The 11,743-nt window shown below is 34.4% G+C and overlaps 1 protein-coding gene across 2 annotated transcripts in view; it reads right to left on the bottom strand.

Moving 5' to 3' along the window:
* Nucleotides 1–987: 987 nt before the first annotated feature.
* Nucleotides 988–11,743, bottom strand: part of LOC112574179 (calcium-dependent protein kinase C) — a 42,743-nt gene continuing 31,987 nt past the window's right edge. Inside the window, exons 16-17 of one of the 2 annotated variants that reach the window (XM_025255073.1) lie at nucleotides 10,867–11,029; nucleotides 7,712–7,850 (exon numbers count right to left, since the gene is read on the bottom strand). In XM_025255073.1, coding sequence (XP_025110858.1) covers nucleotides 10,877–11,029 — 153 coding nt within the window. In that variant the 3' untranslated portion in view covers nucleotides 7,712–7,850; nucleotides 10,867–10,876. Of the gene's footprint in view, nucleotides 7,851–10,866; nucleotides 11,030–11,743 lie in introns of both variants that reach the window. The other variant, XM_025255079.1, reaches the window with a different exon arrangement.

Here is an 11,743-nt window from a genome sequence, read left to right as displayed (position 1 = left end):
ATTAACTTTTTTCTTCTCAGAGCGATCCACAGTACTCGTGTCTGGGTGGTAATGTGTTCTGCTTACTGTTTTATACCGGTGCAAGAGGGGGGAGGAAGACGACTTTTTGTTTTTGTAAAATAGAGATTGGAATTGGTACTTTATTTAAATTAATTATTACTGATTATGAAAAAAGAAGTATCCTACCTAATTACTATATGTGTTACGAACTTGCTGTATCGTCATCACAAATTCAGTGACAGCAAGGACTTCAGGTTTAAAATAAAATTTCCCATTGTACATTGTAGCATTCTACAGAACATATTTTGGAATTTAAAAACGTGTGTGCATTTAATTCCTGCTGCACAGTTATAGCGTTTAATTCCTGCTGCACAGTTATATGTTCTCACTTGCCGGCTTACAGAACCATTAGAAATGATTTTCAAAGCATCTTTTGCTCTTCTCATGACTATGAGATCAAGCACAATCTATTACAGCAGTTTCCAAATCATTTATGAAAAAATCAAATTTTTAGTCAAAAGGCTTAGCATAGACCATGTATAATGGTTATTCTATATCCATGGTCAAGGTTTTCTGATAGCAAAGATGGAGTGGGTGGGATTGAGTTGATCTGGAGGTAGAGGAACTTGGGATAGGGCATTTTGTTTGTACATAGTGCACATTTATAATACAATTAGGTGTGCTTGTACATAATTTAAGCTTTTATTCTGCAAGCACCTCTTGCATATATATAGAGAAACAACTTTAAAGACTGACGTTTTAAGTTGTTTTTGGCAAGCAACTGGGATTGAATCCTGAGCTTGCAACTTAAGGTCATATTGCAATAGATAATCTCTCAAGAAAATGGTTGCAAACACGACTCTTTCGAGAATGAAAGCTTTCAAGAAAAATACTTTCACATAAAATTTCATTTCTATATTTCTTAACACTACTGTCTATTTTGTAAACCTATTATTTTTGGCTTGCATGAATGATTTCACTCCACTCTGCATGTTTACTCCATGTTTTATTATCAGACTTAAATTTTCTTTTTCAAGATACAAATATGCTGTGAAGCAAATTACATGTCATGCCAAAAGATGTCAAAACTGGTAGAATATGCTGCAAAACAAATTGTAATATCACATTTTAAGAAAAGGGAATCTTTAAATTTACAACATTCGATGAAATCTGTTTGTCAAATATTACCGATAACACATTTTTGAAAAAATGCAAATATTGATGATGCAAATTTTAAAAGGAACAGCTGGGGAAGAAAGGAACACAGACAATCAAAAAGTACAAGAGTACCTTATAAAAGTTAACAGTGAAACATGTCCTAACAAATTAAAACTGACTTAGCTATCTTTGTGCACAGTTAAAAGTTGTGTAAGTGTAAAAACATCAACAGAACACTCCAACCAGCACAGTCGCACAAAACTGGAATCCGCAGGTCACTCCTTTGAAAACTTTGAGCATTGACAGTAATCCGTACAACCAATTTAATTCATAGTTCATGCATCAATAATGGAAAGTTTTTGAGACAATTTATCAAACATTCACAGTTAGAAAGGACTACCCATTCTTATGCATTCTCACTAAGAAAGCACTTGTCACAATTTAAATTCTCATACATTGGGGATTCCAAAAAATTTAACGTCAACATTAACTTTAATTAACTAACATGAATCTTGTTACTAAAATTGTTTACCCATTAGTAACAAGAAGCATCTAGCAAACACGACAGATCTAAAAATCTTTAAGAAATGATATACCAGAATTATTACCTATCACCTTCATTTTCCAAATAAAACAATTCAGTATATTTGAATTGAGGGTTTCAACCTCCTTGAGCACCAGCTCAAGGAGGGAAGGGGTGCAGAGAAAATCAGGGCATCAGCAATATAACAGGTGACTTAACTGGAGTCCTCATTACTAAAAGCTATCAATGCGCAAAGAAATAAGTGAATTTTAATGGGAAAAAAAAAGGTGAAAGAAACAAGTGAGATTCAAATGCTAGTCATTTCAGCTAGATCTGTTTACAATGATGTTTCCAAAGTTTTAAGTCAGATCTTATTGGGAACAGTGTCAAGTTTCAAGTTTCTATTCAAGTTTCTTCTAATCATTGTTGAACCTTTCCTACAACTAGCTAAAAATTACTGGTTTGTGACAGAGATGCTTTTTTTCTTTCTTTTGCATTTTGTAAGGCAGCACATATTCTATTGTGTTAAAAATCTTTTCATGCTCTCATTTGGAGGACAATGCATGCCAGTAGAGATTATGGACGATATGCAAAATGACAGCTGTGATGGCATGGTGCAAAAGGAAAATAAATGCAAGTCTTAAGGATAACGCGCATGATATACTCAGCAGAAATTATTTTCTGTGTGCATCTCCTCAATCTTCTAATAAGCACCTACAACACAGCAGTGTAAGATCTCGTTCTGTCCTGATGCACATGGTGAAATAATGTGTGTGATGAAATGATCTTGATGACATAGACACAAAACGAAAGAAGTTTTTTCAAGGCAAGAAGAATGATTAATTATGAGTGGTGAGAACACTTCCATGTTACTGATATCTCTAGCCAGCACACAAGAAATACAAGTGAAAATTTTTGATATTATCAGCTCCAAGCAAATCAAACAATGCAAGGATATTAGATGGCTTCTGAGATGTCAAATGTGAGGATCAAACAGTTTACATTTTCTCAACAGTATATCTGACAAAGAAATAAAGTGGTCAGGTAAGAATTTCTTTAGGAATGAGAAAGAAAAATAAAATGTGGTCACACCACTTTGGAACAGGTTATGCATAAAGTAGCATTTTATATGAAATCAAAAGATTAAAATAAAACATCCAGACATAAATGAGTGAACATTTGAACGGTACACTTTCATGTAACTTTCTGCTTAGACTGAGTCTGTAATCTCTCTTTTACACCATTCTTCATGTAGATTGCTCTAAGATTACTTGCCACTGCTGCCAGGACTGACAGCACAAGTGAAAAAAAACCCAACTATGTAGTATACAACCCTCCCATTATTCCTTCAAAAGAAGACAATCACTATAGAAAGAAAGAAAGAAAAAAAAAACACCACATTGCACACGTGTTGTATGTTGCCATGACAAATGTGTTCTGTGATTTAATTTGAATATAAAAGTAAGTAACCATGGTCACCAAAAATTTGATTTCTAAAACTCAAAACTTTACAACTTTTACAAATGCATCAAAACATAATGCATGGGATTATTAAAATACATCAGTATCTGCAACAACTTAAAAAAAGTCTGAAAATAAATTATTCCCACGCTGCTAAGAATCCAGTTATTCTTGGATATTAACTTAGTCTTCTCCACTAAATGCAATAAAATGTTACATCAAGCACATGACTTAAAAAGAGAACATATGTTGACAGCATGGTAAAAAATGAAACAAAACAATTCTTTCCACGACAACATCTGAAAATAAACAGATGTTTTCAACTAAACATTTCACAATCTTCCCTTCATTCTTCCCTCCTAATCCCCCTCTATCCCTCACTTATCACTCAAAATGTATAAAGAGGATCCTTTAAAAAACATTTTAGATGATCATATTAATAACAAAGAAGCAAGCTAAAATTATATGCTCATATATGAACAATCTTTTATAATACTGATCTTTTACTTTACAAGTTTGTGCACATGAAATACAAGAAATAAAAAAGAAACACAGAGAACTCTGCACATTCTGCTCCCAAGATCCCTGAATCTGTATTATAACTACTGAAGTATTAATAGAACCATATGATAATTATTCTGTTTTGCACAGTGCCAGAAAAAAATGAAGGATTAGAACTCCTTGCACCTGATGATTTGATAATTTTAAGAATACATGCTCAACTAAACTAAGCTAGTTGTTTTACAATGAGTCAAACAGGTTGTGTCAGGGCAAACTAAACCACTCCTTTAAACAGGTGCCACATACAGAGAAGTTACATATGCTGGAGGTAAGATTTCAACCTACAACCAATAATTTCACTCCCCAATTATAGCCGTATTTTCCTTTCTGCCATATTTTTGTGGGATGTTGCTATGGGTATTATAGGGCTATGCTATTTTAAAACTTCATGATGTGTCTTAGTTGCAAAGAAAATAGTGGTTATTATGTTGTTATCACATCAATTTACCCAAATGATTGCAACTATCTATAGTTTGTGTGAAACAGAGAAGTGCTACGATGAAATGGTCTTTACAAATGTTCCAACTAATACAGTACAAGTATCACTTTTATATTTAACAATCTTTAGGCATTTGACCCATTTAATGACCAGCAGCATTAACAGCAGAAAAAAATTGAACCCTAAAGGCAGCTATGACAACAATTGGGTCCTATAAAAGCAGATCAATCAGAAATATATTAGTGCTTGGAGCAGTATGTGAGGCTATTGCCAAAGCAAAGTATTGGTATTACAGTTTTAAGGTGAGAATTACAAACTTTTAATCGCCAGGCACAGGTGAAATACGTAGCTTACATTCATGAAACGATCTCTACCTTAAATGAAGTAAGCAGAACAGTTGGTGTCTGTCTTGAAAAATACACATTTGAGAGATCACCCAGCACTGATAAAGTTAGTATGTGGATTTAACTTATTTAACCTTTAAAAAAAACCCAGTCAGGCAATGCACTAAATGCTGCATGACTATAGACTGCCATGTAGTCAAAACATATGTGCCACGGGTAAGACTTAAAACAGTAAATACAAAAATAATTTTTAAAAAACCCTGGAAATTTTTTTTATGCTCGACTGTCAGGATACCCTTAGATGTACCCAAGCAGAAGGCATTTATATCTTTTGCTTAAAGTTTCCTTCTTACAGAAAAATAGCAATACTGCTCTGTTGATGTCAACACCTATGTAAATTCTTTTGAGTGACCTGAAAATAGTACAGGAGAAGAAAATAAGTTTGTGGGAAAGAAAGGCAAACAATGCATACTTTGAACTAATGTGTTCAGAGCAACAGAGCACACAAAATGTGAGGCATTTACAGAAAATAAATGCTGAAACCAGTTTGCATTCAACCAGTAATGTGTCTTAGCCATTTTGCTTTATTTATCATATGCCATAGTCAGCTTGCTTCCGCTTTCCACAACCGACTTTATGTACAGAAGTCAAACTAGCTTTCATATTGTCTGCATTAATGCTCTAAAATTTGATGTACTCTTTATTCCATTGTACAAGACAAGATTCTATCAGTTTATAACAAACATATGACTGGGTTCAAACCAAGTAAGTAAACTACTAGCGCACATGAGAGGAACAAATTTTTAAAGCACAAGATTATAAAAACACAAAACAGACAGGATGGAAAACCAAGTGATTCTAAAATCTGAATACGCTTATATAAATCCAGGTAATTTATCACATTTAGAAAACAACCTTAAAGTGGTCCAGAACACTACCTTTACAATGAATGTTACATATATTGACAATGCAAATAAGAAGGACAAATGATTCTAGGGCAGACTTTAAAAATTCCAAAAAATAAATAATTATTACAAAATTATACCACACATTTCATGGCCACATGGAGTTTTAAACTCCGTTAAAAAAAAACTTTCAAAACATAAACACAGGAGAAAGAGATGCTAAACTTTTTCCATGAACAAAAAAGCCAAGCTTCATATTCAATTTAGATATTTACAGAGAAAAAAATTACGATTTAACTCTTCAGCTTTCACATTGCTGTTTGGCCTTAAATGCCATGATAGTTCCCTCTAAAAATACTGTTTTGAAATAAAAAAATGTTGTATACAGTATTTATTAAAAATGAAACAGGATCTGGGCTTTGTTGGCAAAAATACATGTAACTCTCTTAAACTGCTTGTAATCATGACATACTCAAGAGCTAATACATTTTAGTAAATATAAATTTAAACAATGAAAGACTAGAAACATATTCATAATTTTTAAAAATACTTACAAAGTCTGTCAACCACAAGGATTATAATGCTGGACTGCTTCTTAGGATCTTAGTAAATTTAACCCTTTGCCAAACTTTGAAGCTTTTTCTTGGTTTAATGTGGAAAGACCTACTAACTGTAAGCAATTATTAGCTGCATGATTTGAACACATACATGTGCATACAGCAAAAAAGGGAACACTTCGTGGTCAAACAGGTGGTATGCGCAGTCATTCAGGTCTAGTTTTATCAAGGATCCAGAAAAAAAAACAACACATGATAATAATGATAAAAGCACGAAAGAAATCTACCTTATCATTTATGTGGCTTTCCTTTCAGCTGAAAGATTTGCATCATCTACACTCCCACCCCACACTAAAAAAGAAAACCAATTTGGAAAAGTATTAAAATACTTAAATGTGCATGTTTAAATTGATTTGCAAAGAAACTTAGGTCTTTTTATACTAATAGTGCTGATTTTTAAATAAGCCAATGTCTTTTTACAGTAGCTGTAAGCAGGTATGTGCATGTGCACTACCACTTAAACCATCAATAGTTCTTAATCAAAGGAATAAAAAGAATACCAAACATATTACAATATCAAAATAAAATTAGAAGTTCGAAGTGATCAAGCATAATCCAAAAGCAACATAAAGTTTATCTATATGTTGCCTTTGCAGCTGAAAAGAAGCAGGTTACACTCAACATCTAATACTGTCACTAAGCTCATTAAGTGTTTTGTCTATATTATCTGGATTCCAAAATAATAATAATAAAATAATTGAATATTTGGAGAGTTTAAATGGGCTTTTAAATCAGCAAATCCAGTTCTGACTTATTGTGAAGTTTCTATAATTGTGTTGAAAAACACATTATACTTGCAGTATGAGAACACATTTATCTACAGATCAAGCAATGTACAAATTCTTAAATGTATCTTAATGTTCATTTAGCTTACTCTCATTCTCCTTGTTCCTCCATACCCCCTCTTCTGTAACTATTTTTTTGTGTTTGGGATTGTGCATGTGTGCATATGCTTTGGTAAACATCCACTTGTACCTGCTTCCATACATGTGCATTTATGTGTGTGTGAGAAAGAAGTTTTTCTTAAAAAAAACAGCATATGTGCTTGATGTGCACACATGGATATGACAAAATGTGATAAAAGGCAAGTCATTATCTTGCCACTATTCATATCACAAGGAAAATGTGGAGATCAAAACAGAGGAAACTAACAGTGCATAAAATATAGCCACCAGCTCTTCTAGAAGTAACTCTAGTCAAAACAGCTGTTAGACCCTTATTTCTCATTTTCTGAATGAAAGTTTTATGGTAAGACTCAGCAGTTAAAAGGTCCTGGAAACATTTTAATGCCAACTGTTAGTTACCTTTTAGTTTCTTACAGCAATTTTATTTCTGAAGTTACTTTTCATTGTATAATTTTCCTCCTTTCTGCACAGTCTAAATGGAAGAAGGAGTTTTCAACCAATTATATACTCTATAACTGCTGGCAGCTGTGATTAGATATTCTGGCCAATGAAACATTACAGTTTATATATATAAAACGCTTAGAACTGCACACAGAATGGCTTGTCGTTTGTATTATCAGGGGCATTTTAAGATTAACCCTTCTAGAAGAAAAAACAAAGCAAGAATATGATGACATCCTAAGCTAAGAGACAGCAAGGCCTGAGTGCGTGCAATGCACTATGCTTGAGGTTAATATTTGGTGTCACAGACAACTGGTGAGGTACTTGGTGGGACGCAGCTGGCCTACACACTGACCACAAATTCTGGATTGACATAAGAAAAACCAGAAAACTCAGTCTGATCAAGATTCATGATGAACAGCTTGTCTGTTGGTGTCAGTTTAGGGGCCTCCGACGTAAACTCACGGTCAAAGTTGCTCACATCTTTTCGGCTTTTCTGTTAAAAAAAGAAAAACAAATCATGAAAGACATAGATGGGAACAGTTTCAAAGCCAGAAATGAAAGCTAGACCATACGTTGCAAGAAATCAGCTCTTTCATAAAACTAAATTCTTTGGGACATTTACAAAATTACAAATATGCTCTCATTTCCAACTTCATCAACAGTAATTTCCTTTTGGTCACATCAAATTCTGCAGCTTAAAGAATAGAACATATTCAATTTAGCACCTACTTAATCAGAAAATGTGCTTGCTAAAAAGCAGTGGAAAATTATGCTCAGAACAGTTAATTCAATGTGACACTATGATCATATACCTGAACAGCAGAAAGAACAGTTTCATTTTATTACTATGTCAACAAAACAGTTTTTTTTTATCCTTCACCTGCATGCTGTACAATTAGATCTTTATCCAACTGACTGCACATGCAAGTGCATGTATGCATTTGCATATATAAGCTTCATTCCAGCCAAGTTCTTTTAACTCATTAAGACAAGCAAAGCACAATTTGCACGTAAGAACATTTGTTAATGCATATACATAAAAATGTATATGTATAATCATTTTCATGCACATGCAGGGATGCACAAGTGCATGTGTGCATGCACACACACAGGCACTCAATAGCGAATATAAAGGCAGCATATTCAAATCTCAAACTGTAATAAATATTTGACAGCCCTTTACTGTAACATATTCAGAAACAGCATCACAAATATTACCATAATAATTAAATAGATGTTGTGAGAGTGAACTGTGGGAGCATATGAATAAAACATATCTCACTATTAACAAAGATGGAAGAGCACATCACAAAGGTATATAACTTTCACAATCTGCTGCCTCTCCCAACCTAAACTCATTTTCTCGAGTTCTTTCTCAAGATGCCTTAATTAATATTCGATCTCATTTCCCCCAACTCTGTATAAGCAGTCTATTTCCAAGGGGAGAGAGAACTTTCCCCCACCCCCACCAATAAAACGATTCTAAGAAACAAACACTCTCAAGGGATATTTTTAATAAGGGAATAAATGCACCCCTAACCAGTGTTGTCTGGCTGATGCATTCACATAGTATTAGGTCTTCAGCTCAGTGCTACCACAAAGGAAATAGTATACTGCTCCAAATTATGTAGAAAAAAATTTCTTTCCCTCTACAGGCTTACCCCATCTCCCCAAAAGAAACACTGATCCACTTCCAATGACATATATATATATCACGGTATTAAACGTGAATCTTTAAGAAATCTACAATTTCTAAAATTTAGTTTACTTAATACAGTAAACCTTTTCACCAGCATGAACCTTTTTGCTGCATATATCACATGTTAGACAGCCTGCATCATTAAGTACATCTTCTGATCAAAGGAAAAAGATCAGAAAAGTGAGGTAGGCATCTGGAGCTGTGAACATTCAGCCTTCACCATACATGTTAAATCTTCTCTAAATAAATGACAGCTGGCCAGGCATGGACTCTTGATACTTAATATCCAGCATATCAAGACAACACTCTGTGTGCCTACTGTTGGTACTAAACAGATTGTTCTCTCAATGTAGTGTTCACTATTTCTTTTACATTCATTCTGAGCTCAAAGTTTCCTACACCTATCAGCTTCTGTGTTCTCTATTCTGTATTCTTTCTTCCCTCCTGTTTCTCTTTTTTCTCTGAAATGTCACTTAGTCTCATACTTTACATTTGCTTAAAGGGTGGTACACAACCTTTATACTTGAACCAAATCTGTTACAGAAATAAAATTACTCTAATCCAGGGATGCCCAACCTACGGCCTGCGGGCCATATCCGGCCCGCGAAGCTTCTGCCCACAGTACAGGAAATCGGCATGTTAGTAATAAAGAAAACCTAAGAAAAAAACAAACGAAAAAAAGGGAAGAAGTATTTATCCCTTTGTAGGGCGTCTCTCAATCTATCGATGGATTTCATTCTTGATTTTCGTCTTGGGAGGAAACCAGTGTTTGAGAACGAGGGACGCCGCATTCTACAGGGGATTAGTGATCTTTTGATTGGTTAATATTTGCATCAGCCGTTAAAGAGATTGAAAATACAGACTCCGGGCTTTCTAGAAAGGTATAAAACAATGGGGTTCTGATAAGGAAGCAATACCGAAACAGCGTTTGAATTTCATTTCCCTGTGGAAATCAGGACGGATCGCCTTGGGGTACCTTGATTAAAATGTATTTTAAGACAATTTCTAACTTTTATTTTAACAAGACGACTTCAAATATCCCACTAATTACTACATAATTAATGGTAAGTACAACTTGCTTCTAATAAAAATGGTATCTGTTCTATTTTTTTTTCTTTTTTGTATTTTTGCGGTGAAGTGGCCCGCGACACAGCTGTCCGAAATAGATATGGCCCTCGACATGGTTGTCTGAAATGGATATGGCCCGCAGGCCGAAAAAGGTTGGGCATCACTGCTCTAATCGAATGTTTTGAGAAACCAAATGTGCAACAGTATTTAATGAAAAAAGAATGCTATGTCTAAGTGTGATTTCCAGTGTGAAGCACTGAGCCTTTCAAAAGTGTTAGACAACACTTGTCAAGCCTACAATTTAAGCCATTTAGCATAGCACTCCAACATAATCTCAAGCAACACATAAACAAAACATAATGTCAAACAAAACTAAATACCAAACAAAGGCCAGGTAGAGACAATGCAGTTGTATTAAAAGGGATTTCAGAGATTAGCAGAATAAAACATCTTCATTACCTTTTAGTTAGATTTCACAAGGTACTCAGATATTAATTTATAATTTCTGTTATGAATACTGTGTATGAGTTATCATATTTTTCCTCTTGCCTATATCCTTCAGAATGAACAGTCAATAACACCTATATTAAATAAAGTGGACAAATTCTTTTTCTATCCCAATAAAAAAGGCGTGGCAATGAGTATTACTGAACAACCAGTCAAAATCGCACTGTAAACAAAGGAAAATAAAAGGGAGGGGGGTTAAACCAAAACGGAAAACTAAAGTAAACAAAGTACATACGGCACACAACTCAAGAATGGACGGTAAAATAGGGATTGACGAAGGAAAAGTCTCTGAATGCATCATCTTCAATGTTCATGATGACCAGACTGTCGATGGGCGTCATTTTCACAGGGATACGTGTGAACAACTTGTCAAAGTTCTCAGCCTTTTTGCGGTCAGTCTACATAACAGAAGGGACAAAGGAAACCAAAAATCCCATTGGCATGACACAATGCAACAAACAACATAGACTACTCATAACACATACCACTTACTGTAAGCTGCAGCCTCACATCACTGAGACTACTAACTGCACCAATCACATCAAACACGCCCACCAACACAGGTGCATTGAATGCATACACAACAACAGAATGCGCTCCACAATGAATAACACTTATTGAAACACCTTCTTCCTGCTGTCCCCTTTATTACATTTTCTACAAGCATAACTATTATACCTTATATCAATAACTCACTTTTATAGGTTAATGACATACAATTTTTTAATTTATGTTTATGAAAGGGAAAATCAAAAAAAAAAGTCTCTCCTAAATTTTGAAATACAACAGATTTCTGAAATTCAAGCAAATCCTTCACCACTACATGCAAGAGAAGAATGTGGCTGCCATACTCAGCAAGACAATGTCAAATCTGTGGTCCCCACAGTCTCATATATAGCTTTTGTCTGAAAGATCTTCAGGAATTTTAATAACCTAGAAAGTCCTGAAAGCACTATTCATCGTATAGATGCACTCTTATCTGTGTATATTATGTAAACTCTGCTAATGAAGTTTACTGAAGACTTTTACTTGCAAAACACTGAGACTGTGTGATCATCAGTTAAATATACAAAAGGATACGTCTCCACCAAAAATTGTATTTGCATCTGTCA

The sequence above is a fragment of the Pomacea canaliculata genome, linkage group LG1, assembly GCF_003073045.1.
Source record: "Pomacea canaliculata isolate SZHN2017 linkage group LG1, ASM307304v1, whole genome shotgun sequence".
NCBI classification, from domain to species: domain Eukaryota; kingdom Metazoa; phylum Mollusca; class Gastropoda; order Architaenioglossa; family Ampullariidae; genus Pomacea; species Pomacea canaliculata.
Note: the sequence above shows the minus strand (reverse complement) of the source record. Positions and strands in the feature narration are given on the sequence as shown.